The sequence below is a fragment of the Lemur catta genome, chromosome 2 (assembly GCF_020740605.2).
Source record: "Lemur catta isolate mLemCat1 chromosome 2, mLemCat1.pri, whole genome shotgun sequence".
NCBI classification, from domain to species: Eukaryota; Metazoa; Chordata; class Mammalia; order Primates; family Lemuridae; genus Lemur; species Lemur catta.
The window spans coordinates 101,302,106-101,318,843 of NC_059129.1; the positions used below are offsets into that span (position 1 = coordinate 101,302,106).

The window sequence follows — 16,738 nt, forward strand, 5'->3', positions numbered from 1 at the left end:
GTGGAGGCAGAGCCTCTCCCACCAGGGAAGGAACGTGGAGAAGGCAGAGGCCGTCTCCTCCTGGCTCCTGTTTGTTATCTGGTTGGCGAGAGGAGATGGGAAGAAGGGACACTTTAAGCACATTTCCAAAGGAGTCAGAGCATTCTTTGTGCTCCTTGTTTCTGGTTTTGTGCCACTTTGCCTAGGTCCTGTAACTGTTGCATCCTTCTCAGAACGGCTGTCTCTGGAGGGACTCACTTCTCCAAAACTTAACTCTCTGGACTTGCTCGTACCTCCCCATGCCTCCCTGAGAATTTCTTTTTGCTGAGTGTAACTGATTTCAGCTGGTTGCTAGGCTAGTGGTGGACAGTGAGGTGAGAATGACTCCTCCTCCTCCTCACAGTTCCCTGATTCTCCCAGGAATGTGGCCATACCAACACTTCTGAAAGAAGCTTTTATGCAAAGGACTCCCTAAGTGAGAGAGACATTTTTGGACAAAGAGGAATAGTGATAGATTCTGCCAGAAATTGAGTATGCTTGTCCACCTGTGTCCTAGGGGTCAGTCATGGTGTTCCAGGAGCTTTCTGGGGTACCTCAGAGTAGCTCCTGGGCCACTCAGTCTCTGACCTTCTCCCCACTCCAGCAGGGCCAGAAAGGGCTCCCTGACTTCTGCTCATGGTTTGCTGCTCAGAGGGTACAGTCATTCACACACAGCTTGAAATTAGTAGAGGTAGCATTTCCTGGGAATGTTCCTAACCCCAAAGAATGTGTTTTCAGATAGTCTTCATAATGTTCATGAGTTAAACTCATGTTTCAGAAGCAAGTGCTTTGCACCTGTAGGTGGCACTTGCATGAATAATTTTGTGGACCTTGAGTCTTGTGGCCTCCTCATATAAAGAGGCAGCATGCTGCTCCAAATTATTCTGCAGGTCTCAGCCCACTTCTGCTCATTTAAGCCCTCTTGTATTTCCTACAGAGGTTAGCAGTGTTGTACTTAGATAATTACACCTTAAACTAAAAATAATTTCAGATGATTTTCATACTGAAGCATAGTCTTTATTTCAGAATTGTGACATCATATTCAGCATGCCATTATCAGATAGCTCTGTTATAACAATAGTGACGGTTTGCATTTGAGTCACAAGAAGGATTTATGAGGACATGTTTAAAGTTATGTCATATAGGTAAAAAATGTGGAAGACCAGGTTTAGAACAGGGGCCTAAAAAGTGCCAACTGAGGCTGTGTGGTTAGAGATATTCTTTCCCTCCCCACCGCACTCTTGTCTTCTTTCTTGCCCGCTTTTGTACATCATTGTTAAGGGAACACAGTATACATGGTCTGTGCCCTTAGGCTACTCTGAAAATGCTGCTCCGTTTGGTCAAGTTACCCCAAAGCTACCACCTAAATCACACCATGGCAAGAAAGAGAGGTGTTTTCCAATTAAACTAATCCAAAGACAACCAGAATTTGTTTATTTTCATTTTCTTTATTTTATTTCAATTATAGCCACTTGGAGCCAGTGACTATTTGGAAATATCTAAGAATTTTGATACGATATTTTTACGAAACATTCCACAATTTACACTGGCAAAGAGGACTCAAGCTCGAAGATTCATAACCCTCATTGATAACTTTTATGATTTCAAGGTAAGGATGTGTGGTACATTTTCTCAAAACTAAACAGTTCAGACTGTGGAGCCAGATTGCCTGGACTGGAATCCTGGCTCTACCACTTACTTTGCCTCTGTGTGCCTCAGTTTCCTCATCTGTGAATTAGGGATAATAGCATTTACTTCAGAGGGTTGTTGCAAGGACTAAACAGGGTAGTTCGTGTAAAGCGTTTAAAACAATGTTTGGCGCAAGCTGAATGCTGCATCAGCACTGTTAGCAGTAGCTGCAGTGGTGGTGAAACACCCGTCACAAGACTCCTCATTCTACCAGGCAGATCATGTGCTCTTCTGTGACGGTGCCCAGCGCAGTGCCTTGGCTACACTGAATGCTCAGTAAATATTTGTTGCATGAATAAATGATTGGACTGATAGAAAAATGAATGAACAAATGAATGAATGACTAAAGGACCCTTCTGAATATTGGGGTGCTCTCTCTGTATAACTGAGAAACCCTGGTAACTAGCAATATACCATCTTATTGTTTGCCTTTTTAAAAAAATTTCAGCATATTATGGGGGTACAAAAGTTTAGGTTATGTATATTGCCCTTGCCCCCCTTGTTTGGCTTTTTAATCCAGGTGTTTTAGTGTGAATTGCAGAGCCACTGCCCATCCATCAAAGACAGTACAGCCTGGTGGTTAAAGAGGAGGCCCTAGGGCCGACTGTCTAGTCTGAAGACTGACTTAATTATCTCTGAGCTTCAATTGCCTTCGGTAGAGAAAGGAGATAATAATGGTACTTATAAGATTTTTGTGAGGATTACATGAATATGTAAAGTGCTAAGAATGTCTGGCATATAGTAAGCTCTCAATAAAAGTGAGCCACTATTAATAGTATATATCTGTAAATATATGTTTACAGTAAAAGTATAAGTACAATTTCAAATTAGAGTTCATTTAAATATTATTTTATGGTTAGATATATATTTTTCCCTATTCCTTATATAGAATTAAATAGAGCAGTGATTCTAAAACTGAAGGGACTTCTTGGGGAGGAAGCAAGTAACAGAATCTGCTGGGAGGGAGAGGTGAGATTTTAATGTTTCATTTGCTCATTCATCAAAAAACCTTTATCATGCCAAGCACAGTGTCAAGCACTAGACATTTAATGGCAAACAAAGCCAGACACAGTGCCTGCCTTCCTAGAGCTTACAGCCTAGTGTCAGAGAAACGTGAATCAAATGTCCACAGGGCTAAGTGTAAAGTCACCACTGTGGGATGAACTTTTGGACAGAGAGGGAGGCTTATGGTGCTGTAAGAGTCTGGAGGAGAATGCACTGATCTATGGGGTGGGAAGTCCTGTGAGGACCACCTGCAATGGAACCCATCTGGGCTACTTAAAAATCCAGATTCCAAAGCCCACCCCATCCTCACTCCAACAAATGAGGACCAGGCTTGGAGCCTGGAACCTGCATGTTCTCGTGTTTCTCAGGTGCTTCTTGTAAATACTAAGAGGAGTAAGGCCTGAACTCTAAGCACAGGGTGAAAAGGGGTAACCAGGGTGGGGAGTTTGCAGCAAAGACCCTGGGATGGGCCAAGTGTGAAAGTCAGCAAGTGTGGCTCCGGTGCAGCAGCCGAGGGAAGCCTGGCTTAATAGGTGCCATCAAAATCTGCTGCTCATGCCCAGGGAGTGGGCTGACACATGTGTGATCAGGGAGTCAGGAGAGGCAGAGGCTAAGGACGCACAGCTGGGAGATCAGTTGTGAGGGCTGCCTTCTGCAGAGACTCTGCTCCACTGTAATCCATGGAGCTGGAATGAAGGGCAAAGGCCTGGAGGGGGCACTCTGTTTTTATAGGGCTAAGGTTTCGAGAAGGAAATGGTGGAGGGGCATTGGTAGGCGGTTCTCAGAGTGGAGAATCAAGAAACTCTTATTATTTTTAGAGTTCAGCTAGGAATACCTTAAAGGAAGCTATGGCCCCCATCCCTCAGTCCCACCCACTAATCCTACCTCACTCCCTCTTCTTAATTAAAGGAAAAAAGGATTTATCTATCTGGCAATATGATGGAATACCCAAACCACTCTCCCAACATTTGCTTCAACTAAATCACACATTTAGAGATTATGCTCTTTCTTAAAGTGTAGTCAAAATTATATTATTAGAGAATCTGGGAGCATTAAACTGATATTATTCTAGCATGTATTCATGGAGATTTGTGAAATAGGGTAGTTCCATCTAAATAATGAAAAAAGTGTCATTTGTGATTAAATGAATTTATAAGAGGGAGTAGGAAACCATTTAGATATGGAAAAGCTAGTCTCAAATGTCAACACATTATTTTTAAGTATTTGTGTGTTTATTTAAATAATGATTTTAAAAGGATAGCTACGAATCCTGAAAACAAATTCAGGACTCTTTAAACATCAAGAAGGATATGTTTTGTATTTAAACTAGTTGACATAAAATGTATAAAAGATATAAAAGCAGTTTCCAACATACGATCACATATGCACACTTACTCAAATACTCAAGTAATCAAGAGATATTAATGTAAAGCTTAGTCTTTTTGAAGACTGTCTTGGCAGGATGCTGATATAAATGTAGGTTCTGGAAACTAGGATATAATTAGAGTAGCAGTGCATTGAACTTAGCAGCCAGCTGTGCAGCAAAATGGAAACCTCTTTACAGTGTATCTGGGGAGCACCTTGCATGCACAGAGATGAACTCCAAACAGCCAGGTATAAATGTCAACATCAGAGTGTAATTGTCTCCATCAGTTTGTGGTGCTATAACAAAATACCAGATTGGGTAATTTATAAGTGATAGAAATTGATTTCTCACACTTTTGAAAGCTGGGAAGTCTAAGATCAAGGCTGGGGCAGGTTTGGATGTTTGGTGCGGGCTGCTCTCTGCTTCGAGATGACACCTTGTTGCTGTGTCTTCTGGAAGGGATGAATGCTGTGTCCTCACATGGTCAAAGGAATAGAAGGCAGAAAGGAGTGAACTCCCTCCATCGGGCCTTTTATAAGGGCATGTAATCCCATTCATAGGCAGAACCCTCATGACTCAATCACCTCCTGCACGCCACACCTTAATACTGTTGCATTGGGGATTAAATTTCAACACGAATTTTGGAGAGGTCAAAAACATTCAAACCATAACAATAATGGAAAGAGCATTTGAGTTGGAACCAGAAGATCTGGGCTGGCATCATGAGCTAAGACCTCTCTAGGCCTGAAGTCTCCCAATAAAAAGTCTGCTCTCCACTTCACAGGGTGGTATAAGCAGTGTGGAAATATTTTGAAAAGTACTATGCACTTTTAAAATACCACTTTAAGGAGACAAACTATTAGGAAAAATACGGACATTTTAAAAAGCAAGGATCCAAGCTCCCAAATGTGACAAACAGATTTTTATTTTGTGAGAGATTTTTCTTACCTTCAACTTATAAAATGTAGAGAGTAACACCATTTACTCATTTTCCTCTATTTCAGGTGCGCATAATTTGCTCTGCATCATCTCCTATATCAAGCTTATTTTTATATCAACATCATGACAGTGAGTTGGAGCACAGCAGAATACTGATGGATGATTTGGGGCTGAGCCAGGTAGGCGATATTAACATAATTTCTTTTTATTATAAAACAGCTTAATTGTTTTTGGTTTGATACATGGCTACATTTTGAAGAAGAATGCAATATATAGTTAACCATTGATTTGCTGCCTCTTCTAAAGCCAGCGTGGCAGACTTATTATTCTCAATATCATTAAATATCTTAGAGAATCTTAGAATGGAAGGAACCTTAGTGATCATGTACTCAGATGCTTTGTTTTGCATATGATAAAAACAAAACCCAGAGAATGGACTAATGCGCTCACAGTCACACTGCTGAATAATGCAGGCCAGAGTGGATGCCAGGGCACCTGTGTCTGGTTCTGGGCTCATTCAGCTATACCATGCTGCCTTTTTTGGCTACGCTGCTTCCCAATTGCAGGATTTATAGAGTGCATGATACAGTATCCTAGCACGTGGGCTGCCTAGTACAAGACTAAGGGGTACCTAGTAAGGCCCTGGATTCCATCGCCCAACCTTCATTCTCCAGACATTTATGGAGCACCTGTGAGTGCCAGACTCTGAGGACACTCTGTAGGGAACAAACTGATGCAGGCCCATTTCTCCTGGAGCTTAGAGTCTGGTGATTTACCCCAAGCCAAGCAGACGTGGGACTTTGCATTTTCTTCTTCTGTAAGATATTACATGGTATATTTCTCAAGTATCAACAATTAAAGTATTAGTCAAAAATTTTAAACTGTCAATGCTCACCCCAAGAATGAAGGGACCCCCATTCTTCCAATTAGTGCCAGAGGTGAAAGGGCATTTGGAATGAGGAAATGGTTCCTTGTTGGCCTGAGTAGAAATTATGCCTTCTCAGGAGTTTGGGAAAATGAGGCCCATATTCCTTTAAAAAGTGAGCTTTCAAAATATGATTACTTAAATCTATGTGTATATCTTAGTCTGTTCAGGCTGTTATAACAAAATACCATAAACTGGGTGGCTTATAAACAACAGAAATTTATTTCTCACAGTCTGGAGGCTGGGAAGTCTAAGATCAAGGCCCCAGATTCAGTCTCTGGTGAGGGCCCACTTTCTGGTTCATAGACCACTGGCTTTTCAATATAAACCCCACATAGTGAAAGGGGTGGGGGCTCTCTGTGGGGCCTTTCTTATAAGAGCATTAATCCCATGCATGAGGGCTTCACTCGCAAGACCTAATCATCTCCCAAACTCTCTACCTCCTGATACTGCCACCTTGGAGGTTAAGATTTCGATATCTGAATTTTGGAGCAACACAAACATTCAGACCAGAACAGTATAGGAATAAATAGCTTATAAACCTCTGTGCTGGGACTATCTGAAATGTTGGTTCTCCAAGAGCAATAGTTACATCTTTGACGATTTGAAAAATACACTTGAGGGGCTACATCAAATCAGTTTCTAAAGTCCTTTAAACATTGGCTCTTAAATTTTTTCCCCTAGGATCAGGACAAAGTAAGCTCAGCACATAGGGCCAATAATATATGAAGAAATCAGGGAATATGACCTCGGGGTCATGAAGGTTCACAGTGAATCAGTGGAGAAGATGGACATAGGAGTCCAGAATTTTTCTCTGAAAAACCATAACAGCAAACCCCTAAGGAAAGAGAGGAAAGTTCAAAGCCCACTTAGTGGCCACAATCCCATGTTGGTATCACCAGTCTGGGCTGTTTACTGGCCTCCCAGAGACAGGGCTTCCCAGCTTGTCCCTAGGTAGAGTAGATCAAATGTCCTGGCAGCTGAGGACCAAAAGCAGCTCTGGCCTTTGTAAAGTAAGATCCCAGGCACATTCTCCAGGACCCAGGACCCACTGGGACCGTTTAGTCATCAGTTTGGAAAAGGCTATTCAGGAGTTCATCCTTAGGGCCTCCCCTCAGGCAGTGGCCCCCCCTTGCCTATAAAGCTTCAGAGGCCCACATCAGCCTCTTCCCAACTTATCAGAACTACTGTTTTTTTCTAATACTTATTTCTAGTGCGCACTTTTGGAGAAAGTTTTCCCTTTTAAGTTTTCTCTCTGGTAATTTGTTAATGGCTGTCGGTTTAAATCAGTTGACTCACTAGTCTAATTTAAGAGATTGTATATGAAAAAGAACTTATAGAAAATTTTACATTCTAAATAGGTAAATATAAAAAGTTTTTAAAAACCTGTACTAAGTTCTATAAATTTTCATTTGTGGTGGTTTTAATTGGTGCTGGGTTTTTGTTGTTTGTCTGTTTTGTAACCAGGACTCAGCAGAAGGACTCTCCATATTTACCGGAGAAGAGGAAATCTTCGCATTTCAACGTACGATTTCCCGACTCACAGAAATGCAGACTGAACAGTACTGGAATGAAGGAGACAGGACCAAGAAGTAACTGTCACTTTCATGTGAATAAAACTCTAGACAAATGGTTAATGCAGGCAGAACTATACTGTGGGACTTGAAGGAATCATTTTCTCATCATTAATTAAGCACTTTGTCCTCTGGACCATTTTAATCTAAAATCGCTGTCAAAGATGTAGTGGATTAGTAAGTTAAAGACTTACCATTTTTAGAGTTCTACTGTTCCCTATTTATTTGGCTTTTTTTCTGCACCACAAAATTAAAATCATCACTTCTTAAGATTAATGTAGAACCATACATTTTAGCTTCATAATAAACTACCTGAATGAACTTTGAATACGCAAACACACAGTAAATGCAGGACATCTGGATATCCCCAAGCTTTGGCTGCATGGTGGCAACACATTCGAAACACATCTTTTATAAGAAGGAAAACAAAAAACATCCCACAGTGCAAATCACAACAAATCTTTCCGATCTTATTATAAACTAAAAGGAATAACATTTTAGAACATGGGTTTATACATATGATTTTGGGTTTGTTTGGGGTTTTTTTTGGCTATGAATTACAATAAACTTCCCAATCCTTCAGGTTTCCTCACAACAGAAAGAGTATGTTTTTTACCCCGAGATCAAGCTTGGTAGGCAGTACCTGATCTCAAGTGGTCACAGAGTTGTCTGAAAAAATCAAGGATTATGACACCACCAGGTAAGGAACAAGTGTTAAATTACAACTAACAGGCAGATCCCCCAACTCTGACAGCCAGGAATGGGGACCAGTGAGAGAGTGTTGGGAGGGGCAGAGTCCAGACACACCAGGCAGCAGAGTGGACTCCTGCTCATCTGAGGCCAGCTGGGGCCCTGGTGGGCAGCAGGCTCCTTCTGACTGCTCATGCGCATTTGCTCCAGGTGCAGAAGGCCACTCCCCAGCCTTGCTGCTGATTCTTCAGCAAGATAGACCAATAGGACATGATAGAACACTTGACAAACCTACTTTAAATAAGATCTGATTTGTCCTTCATTGAACTCATTTCTTGATTCATTTAAGTAAAACCTGACTTTGCTAACTTGTCACAAAGGGGATTTTGGTTGAGGCTGTTAAAAGAATCTTCAAAAAGAGTCTTAAAAAAAGAAAAAAGAAATCCCCAAAGTCTTGTGAAAATCAAGCATTTTGGGGGGTAGATATGGATGAGTGAGTTCAAACAATGCTTATAATTATCAACATAAGTAAGCTCGTTGAACCTATTTATTAATATTCTTCCACATTAGTCTATTTTGGACATTAACCTAATGAAGTCAAGCAGATAGATGGATGGGTACCCAAGCGGAGAAAAAAGTTTAAATTGAGTCATCTGAAAATTAAATGTGGTTTAAAAATATTTTTATTCAAGTGAAACACAGTGAGTTCCAAAGAGGCTAAGTAATAGGGAGAAAGGATGGGAAACAACCAATATATGCCAGACTTAATGCTAGATATTTACATTAGCTCAGTTTAAAAAATAGTCCTAGAAAGTGAAAATAATCATCCCTGTTTACGGATAAAGAAACTGAGGCTTAGAAAAATGAAGTAGCTTGACCTGAGATTCACAATTTACAAACTATAAAACTCATGTACTATATTTTATACCGTACGGTCTCCTACTCTCACTATAAAAAAGAGATCATTTTAAATACTGATTCACTTTTTAAAACTCAGTAAAGTTGAAGGTGAATTTACAACAGAACCATTGCTTTGAACTCAATAAATATAAAATGTTTAATTTTATTCTTTAAATATTAGCTTTTTGCTTTTCACATTTCTTTGACAATTATTCTGTGTCTTAATTTAAAAAAACAGTATGAGTGGATAGACAGACGGACAGCATGATTGATAAAGGAACTGTCCCTGAGTGTGTGGGTATATGTAGAACAGTCCCCCACTCCAGTTCTGCTGTAAAAGTTCATTTGAGGTCAGGTATTTGGAATAAAATTTCATTTTTCCACAGAAACAATAATGTAATGTTAGGGCCCTGGTGCAATGCACAGAAGCCTATGTAATTCTCAGTATAGCTGCCCTAAACTGGGATTTTGATACTTAGAAACTTAAACACCTTTGAAAATATTGTTTCTGTAGTGTAAAACTGGAGTTCAGGCTCTTCCTGAGTAACCGGATGGAGCATGTGTTCACTTTTGTATCCCTGGGCCTGGTGGGAGGGGCTGCAGGGGGAGAGGCTCTCTCCTTGGGGGGAGGGTTTACGCAGAGCGTGGGCCGATGTATCTGTATCCAGAGGGAGGAAGGAGTTCCAAGGTGGCTGGAAATCCACAAAGTCTATTTCATAAACCAGCATACAAAAAAAAGAAACAAAAGTCTTCAAGAATAGCCTTGCCTGGAAACAATATGGTAGCTCCATTAAAAGAAAAGTAATGCCAAAATGAAACATGAAAAACAACCCCTAGATTGGAGAGCAACTTTTCTTTCAATTCATGTGTCTTTCTTTGGAGTCCTGCCCCTGTTACATTCTCAGCATTCCAGTCTTTCTCCCTGGGGTTGCATAAATCTGTCAGAGCAAATGCTCTGTTTTGGAATGCTCTATGTATGCTTCAAGATGGAGGTCTGAGCTGAGTAGTGCTGTGGAAGGTTCCCACTCACCTAGAAACTCAGACGAGGACGTCTTTAGAGTCAGGAGAAAACGCATCATACCACAGACTCCCTTCAAAATGATCCCTAGTTCCCAGACTTAACAGAAGTCAAGTGGAGAAAAAGGAAAACATTCCTTAGGAAAAGAAAAAGAAAAATCTGATCACTACATTATTCTTGTATTTCTTTAGGCAGTGTAGGAGGTTATTTGCTCATATCAGTAATCATGAGATGAAAAACATGGGGGACTTAAGTAATTTTTAACCTAGTTCTGAGGCCAAAAAGACTGTAGCATCATTTTAATCAAATTTATTTATTTTCAGTAGGATTTCAAATTTTAATCATAAGGCAATACTTTAATCTTCTTAAACTATATTTCCTGTACTTATAAGTGTGCAAAATAACATCATTTTAAAATTAGTTGGAATTTTTTAAAAAATTGAAATTCCACTTATAAAATATATAAGTGGATGTGCTCATATTCATTTATTTAAGAAGCATATAGTGCTTACTGTGTCCTGCACATGGTTCTAAGTGCTTTATAAATAAACCCTTTGATCCTAAAAGTCCTATCAGATAGTTACTATTATCACCATTTTATAGACAGGGAAGCTGAGGCACAAATATGGCTAAAACAGAGTAATAAATTGCTAAGATATACATTGGAGTCAATAAAATTATCAAAACACTAATTTATTAAACTTTCAGTTTGGGCGCAGTGGCTCACACCTGTAATCTCGCATTTTGGGAGATCAAGGCAGGAGGATCGCTTGAGTCCAAGAGTTTGAGGACAGCCTGGGCAAAATAGTGAGACCCTGCCTCAACAAAAGATAAAAAACATTAGTCAGGCGTGGTGGCACATGCCTGTAGTCCTAGCTACTCAGGAGGCTGAAACAGGAAGATGGCTTGAGCCCAGGAGTTTAAGACTGCAGTGAGCTATGATTGTGCCACTGCACTCCAGCTTGGGCAACAGAGTGAGACCCTGTCTTAAAAAACAAACAAACAAACAAACAAAAAAAACAACTTCCCATTCTATTATTGCCTCTGGCCTGAAAATAGTATTCCTAGTTCATGTAACTTGAACCTACCCTTGGTAGCCCCTTTAATCTGAGATTAAAAAAAGAAAATCCCAAAGGGTTGGGGTCCTGGGTCTCTGACATTTGGATTCCTGTTCAGTGACAGGAATTTGTCTGGCAGCAAGCCTGTAAGTGACTTTGTAAATTATCTTTATTAGAGTCACTAAGCTCACAAGACATCACTTGGCTGTTAGAAAAGGATTTTCTTTGGAGATGAGTCTGTAACTTTTTATTAAGTTAGAATTAAGATTAGTTTTCTCCATTAGCATATAGAAGTTTATTTTTCTGGTACAGAAAATTTTAAATGATAAAATCTGTCCTTGTGTCTAGTTTCTACTGACTCAGTCCAGCATCTCACTGGAAACCTCACATCTGTCACCTCACCGATCACTCAGTTCAGCCAAACATGTCCATCTGCTGACGTTTTGTCTGTGATGGTGTGAGGCTGCAGGACAACATCTGTCTTTTGCTCCTCTCTCAGGGCTGTACTTTCCAGGTTCCCAGCAGTCGACTACTGAGCTCTGTGATGCAGTAGGAAGGAAGGGCTCAGAATTGGGAAAATTTAGTTCTGCCAACATTGCTTTGTGACCTTCAACAAGATAGTGCTCTGAGCCTCAGTTTTATCATCTCTAAATGCATATTTCATAGAGTTATTCTGGGGATAGTTGGTGAAAAGCACTTTGCAAATGGTAAAGGATTAAATGAATATTAGTTGTTATTGATACTAATGATTATCATAAATCCGTAATACACACCTACTTTCTGCTTTGCATTAAAGCCCTTGAGGAATGCAAAACAGAAGACACATCTCAACCCAAAGGTTTCTAGCAGAAGGGAAAAGATACACGCTACATGACTAGACACCAGTGGCACAGGATTCCTGCTTAATGAAATGCTGGAGAAGGTTAAATTCAAGTCCATTTTTAATGGATTGCTTAATACAGAAAATGGATTGTTGCTTGTCTGGCGAACACCAAAGATTTCCAGAAAGAGGGCACCATCTTGTGGTCAGTGTGAGGAACTGACATAAAAAGAGGTCCGAGCATCGCACAGGATTGGAGAAGAGCGGTTCTCAGCGGGGCGCATTCCTAGGCCCAGGTCCCACCTCCAGAAAGTTGGGTGTCGTGAGACGTGGGGCCCCCGCATCAGTGCTTGTAAATGCTCCCCAAGGGATTCTCATGTGCAGCAAGGTTGATCGCCGATCAGGCCGGGCGTGGAGCTCCCGCCCCTGGCTGCACAGCCAGTCCGCACGTGGAGCTGGGCCTGCAGCTGGGGCTCCTGCCTCAGGGCATCGACTCCGCGACCGGGAGCCCGGGTCACCGGCTCACCAGCGCCCTCCCTGGTACCTGCTAGTGCCTGCGCCTCTCCTCCCTGGAGACAGGCTGCCTTTCTTCTCCAGCCCCACTCACACCATCAAAAAAAATATTAGGTTCTTAAGTATGAAATGTCCAATTTCGTTAAGTACTAAGTTTGACAGTTGATATCTCTGACATTTTACTTTGACACTTCTTGTTTTATTTTTATTGTGAAGGTGCATCCTCATTCTTTTAAAAGCACAGTTTGGCTTGTGAAATCTTTCAAATTTTTTTTAAAGCAATTCTGTGAAACCATGGATAGGTCAAAAATCTGTGTTATTTTCAAATATGAATTCTGTTGTGAAACCAATGCTGCACAGACAGCTCAAAATATCAAGAAAGTGTTTGGGAAGGATGTGGCTAATGAACCCACAGTAAGTACCTCAATGGGCTGAGAAGGTCTGTTCTGGTGATTTTAATCTTAAAAATGAGCCACATGAGCAACCTGAGACCAAGGTGGATAATGATGAGCTGAAAGCTGTAGTGGAAGCGAATCCATCTCAACCTCCACATGAATTAGCAGCAAAGTTTGATGTTACTATTCCAACAATATTGGACCATTGGAGACAGATGGGCAAGGTAAAGAAGCTGGATAGATGGGTTCCACATGAATTCAACGAGCATCAGAAGAGAAATCGTCTCCAAGCTTGCCTTTCTTTGCTGTCACGACATAAAGGCGAACCATTTCTACACCATATTGTTGTTACGTGTGGTGAAAAATGGATTCTTTTTGACAATCACAAGCATTTGGCACAATGGTTGGATAAAGATGAAGTGCCAAAACAGTCCAAAACTGAACATTCATTGAAAAAAACTAATGGTGTCTGTTTGGTGGTCCAGCGCTGGGATTATCCACTACAGCTTCATGAAACCTGGTCAATCTATTACAGCAGATGTCTACTGCAACCAATTGGATGAAATGATGAGGATGCTTGTGATTAAGCAGCTGAGATTTGTCAATAGAGACAGGCTAATGCTCTTGCAAGACTACATATCGCAAAAAACAATGCTGCTCAAACTACAGAAGCTGGACTGGGAAACTCTCTGTGATCCACTGTATTCACCAGACCTTGCACCAACTGACTACCACCTCTTCAGTCTTTGGACCACTTCTTGCAAGGAAAAATATTCAGTTCTCAACAAGCTGTGGAAAACACCTTTTGTGATTTCATCGCCACTCACTCTCCAGGGTTCTTCGCTGCTGGCATAAACAAGCTACCATTAAGATGGTGAAACTGTGTCAATAGTTTAGACAGATACTTTGATTAATTGTACTGCTTCTTGTTTGAGATATAATAAACTACACTTTTGATTTGAAATTGGACATTTCATATTTAATGACACAATGGCTAACCAGGCAGCACTTTCTAGTTTACAGAGCACTTGCTCCTGCCCTATCGCTCATCCACAGCAGTTCTCTGAGGGAGCTGTGATCATTCCTACTGCCTGTGCGGAAACAGAGGCTCGAGGAGGTTCCGTGGTTTGCCCCAGGTAACACAGCTGGGACACACGCATGTCTTCTCGACCAGATCCTGTGCTCTCTGGCCTTCCCTGCATAGTAGTAATAATAATGGCCCCCATTTTGGAATCACTGTTTGACTTGAAGGCTGAAATATGAAAGATGTGTGTGTAGGGGCCTGTACAAGGATGTTGTTTTTCACAGCACCGTATATGATGGCAAAGAACTGGAATCACAGTGGTTGGCAAACTTTGAAATCCTAATCTTCACAATAGTTCTGGAAAAGGAGATATTATTACTACTAGATTTTTTTGTTTAATGAGAAAACTGAACATCAAAGAGACAGACTAACTGGAGGCCACCTGGGGGTCCATCCTGGGGGAATGGCTAGGCAGGTGGGCTCTGCCTGCAATGGAACCTTCTGCAGCAGTCAGAAGCCATGAGCTAAACGTACATGTGGCAACATGGACAAGGCTCAAAGACCACGTTGAGAGCAAATTAGACCCAATAACATTAATATAAATTTAGAAACTCACACATAAAATATAAAAGATTTTTTTTCTAGGGCACACAAAATCTAAATGTGTTTATGGAAGATGGCTCAGAGAAAAACAACATAAATACACTAGAGTGGATCCTTCTAGGAGGAAGGAAATGAGATGAGGCATGGTAGATGGGAGAGGAAAAATAAAAGAGGAGACTTGTACGGGCTAATGACATCAGTGTGTCATAAACCAAGTACAGTCAGCACAGCTTGATGCACCAGAGGTCCCTAAAAAGAGAGGAGAGGAAAACATTTGGAACAAGCACTTGAAGGAAAGGGATAAGGGGTGAGGAGTTCTGCCAGGGATGATTGAAGTAGCTTGCCAGGCCCCAGGAGTACTAAGCAGTTAGTAGGCGGAGTCCCCAGACCCTCCCACGCTCGTGGGACCCCCAGGGAGGTGCAAAACAATGAGCATTTCAGGATTGGCAATGAGGGGTTGCAGAAAGTTCAGGCAGGCACAGGAAACTAGGGTGCTGGTGAGAGACTGGGTGTCAGAGCACAGCAGAAGAGCTGGGGCAGGGAAAGGAAGAGGGGTCAGAGAAAGGCGTAGAGCTGGAAGCAGGTAAGGAACCCAACCATGGCTACCAAACGTTTTACTCTCAGGGTCACTTTCCACTCTTAAAATTATTGCAGACCCCAAAGAGCTTTTATGTGTGTGGGATATATAATACAATACAGTATATTACATAAATAGCATTATGAAAAATAATTATTTTCCAAAAGAAAAACAACAAAAACGTGAGAAGAGTGGCATTGTTTTGAATTTTTGCCAATGTCTGGCTTAGTAGAATCCAGCTAGATTCTCATATCTGCCTGTGCATTCAATCTGTTGTGAGGTCACATGTCAGTCACATAGCTTTTCGAAAAGTCAACTGTATACTTAAGAGAATGAGAATGAGAAAGGTAAATAATGTCTTAATGGTTTTATGAAAAATGGCCTTGAACTCATGGACTCACTGAAGGAGTCACAGGTCCCTCAGGGTCACTGGCCCACAGCTGGACAAGGCTGAGTCTCCTGCTAGGGGGATACCGGGTTCCCATGAGCTCCCTGGCGTGCAGTGCCGAGAGCTGGTGTGGGCAGCTGCAGTGCAGGGAGGGTGCTAAGCAGGGGCAGGGTGGGGCTACGCTGGGTGGGAATTTGAGTGTAGGAGAAAATGGTAGCCAGTCTTCCTAGTGCCACCTGTCTGCCTGTCTCTGGCCAACCTGAGCACTAATTGCTGCCTGCAGAGGCCTTGCCTATCCTTTTATCTCCTGCTGCAGTTAGCACTTGGCCACCCAGCCCCACCCTTGCAGCTCTCTGCTCTAGGTTCTCCTATCTTTCAACTCCTTCTCTGAAAGCTTCTGGCTCCGTTTCCTTTTTTCACCCCCTAAGTTCTTTCTTGGATACATTTAAAAATGGTAATTATAAAAACAGCCACCCAATATTATACAAAGTGCTTTCATATGTAGCATCATCTTCACACTCTTTTCTTGATGTCCATAGCAACAAATATCAGTTGATGCTGATGATTCTCAAATGTGTATTCCCATCTCTGACTCCCCCAGTCCCCTATTTTGGACTTCCAACTGCCTACTGGATCTCTCCTCATGAATGTTCCTTAAACTCAGTGTGTCTAAAATGGCACTGATCTCAACCCAGGCCTCTGACCTTGAAATATCTTCTTGCCATGATGCTGACCCAGGCACTCCCACGGCTGCAATAGACAAGGGCCAGTGATGTCGGGAACGTAAAAGAAGGGACAGGTATTAGAATCATGTTGATACATGATTGAGAAATGGTTCAAGGTAAGTATCAGTGCAGGACAGGCCTCGGTGGATGGTTAGTTATTGGAATGAATGACAGACCTGACAATCTGAAGACAGGAGCAGTTGGAGCAAATATGATCCCAGCACTCTTGGCCTGAGTGTGTCTATAGTAACCGGATCAGTTCTAGGGTCTCCCAGTCCTTAATACCCACCCTGGGACTGAGGATGACTCCAGAGGGTCTTATAGGATGATCTGGCCTTTGGGAATGCAGTAGATAGTTGATAGTTCTCATTCCTCTGGTTCATTCTTTAATTTATAGAATAAACATGCTAAGTGCTTCTTAGGGTGAGGAACTCTGCTAGATGCTATGTGGGATATAATGAGAGCTTTTTAAAAAGTGGTTATTTTCATAGGAGAATCTGTATGTTGATCA

General features: G+C 41.6%; 1 protein-coding gene across 4 annotated transcripts in view; it reads left to right on the top strand.

Annotated features, from left to right (window-relative positions):
• Positions 1 to 9,286, top strand: part of AFG1L (AFG1 like ATPase) — a 166,523-nt gene extending 157,237 nt beyond the window's left edge. The window contains exons 11-14 of one of the 4 annotated variants that reach the window (XM_045544129.1): positions 1,487 to 1,627; positions 5,083 to 5,196; positions 7,410 to 7,534; positions 8,100 to 9,286. In XM_045544129.1, coding sequence (XP_045400085.1) covers positions 1,487 to 1,627; positions 5,083 to 5,196; positions 7,410 to 7,534; positions 8,100 to 8,163 — 444 coding nt within the window. In that variant the 3' untranslated portion in view covers positions 8,164 to 9,286. Of the gene's footprint in view, positions 1 to 1,486; positions 1,628 to 5,082; positions 5,197 to 7,409; positions 7,580 to 8,099 lie in introns of those variants that run through there. The other 3 variants (XM_045544130.1, XM_045544131.1, XM_045544132.1) reach the window with 3 other exon arrangements.
• The last annotated feature ends 7,452 nt before the right edge of the window (positions 9,287 to 16,738 follow it).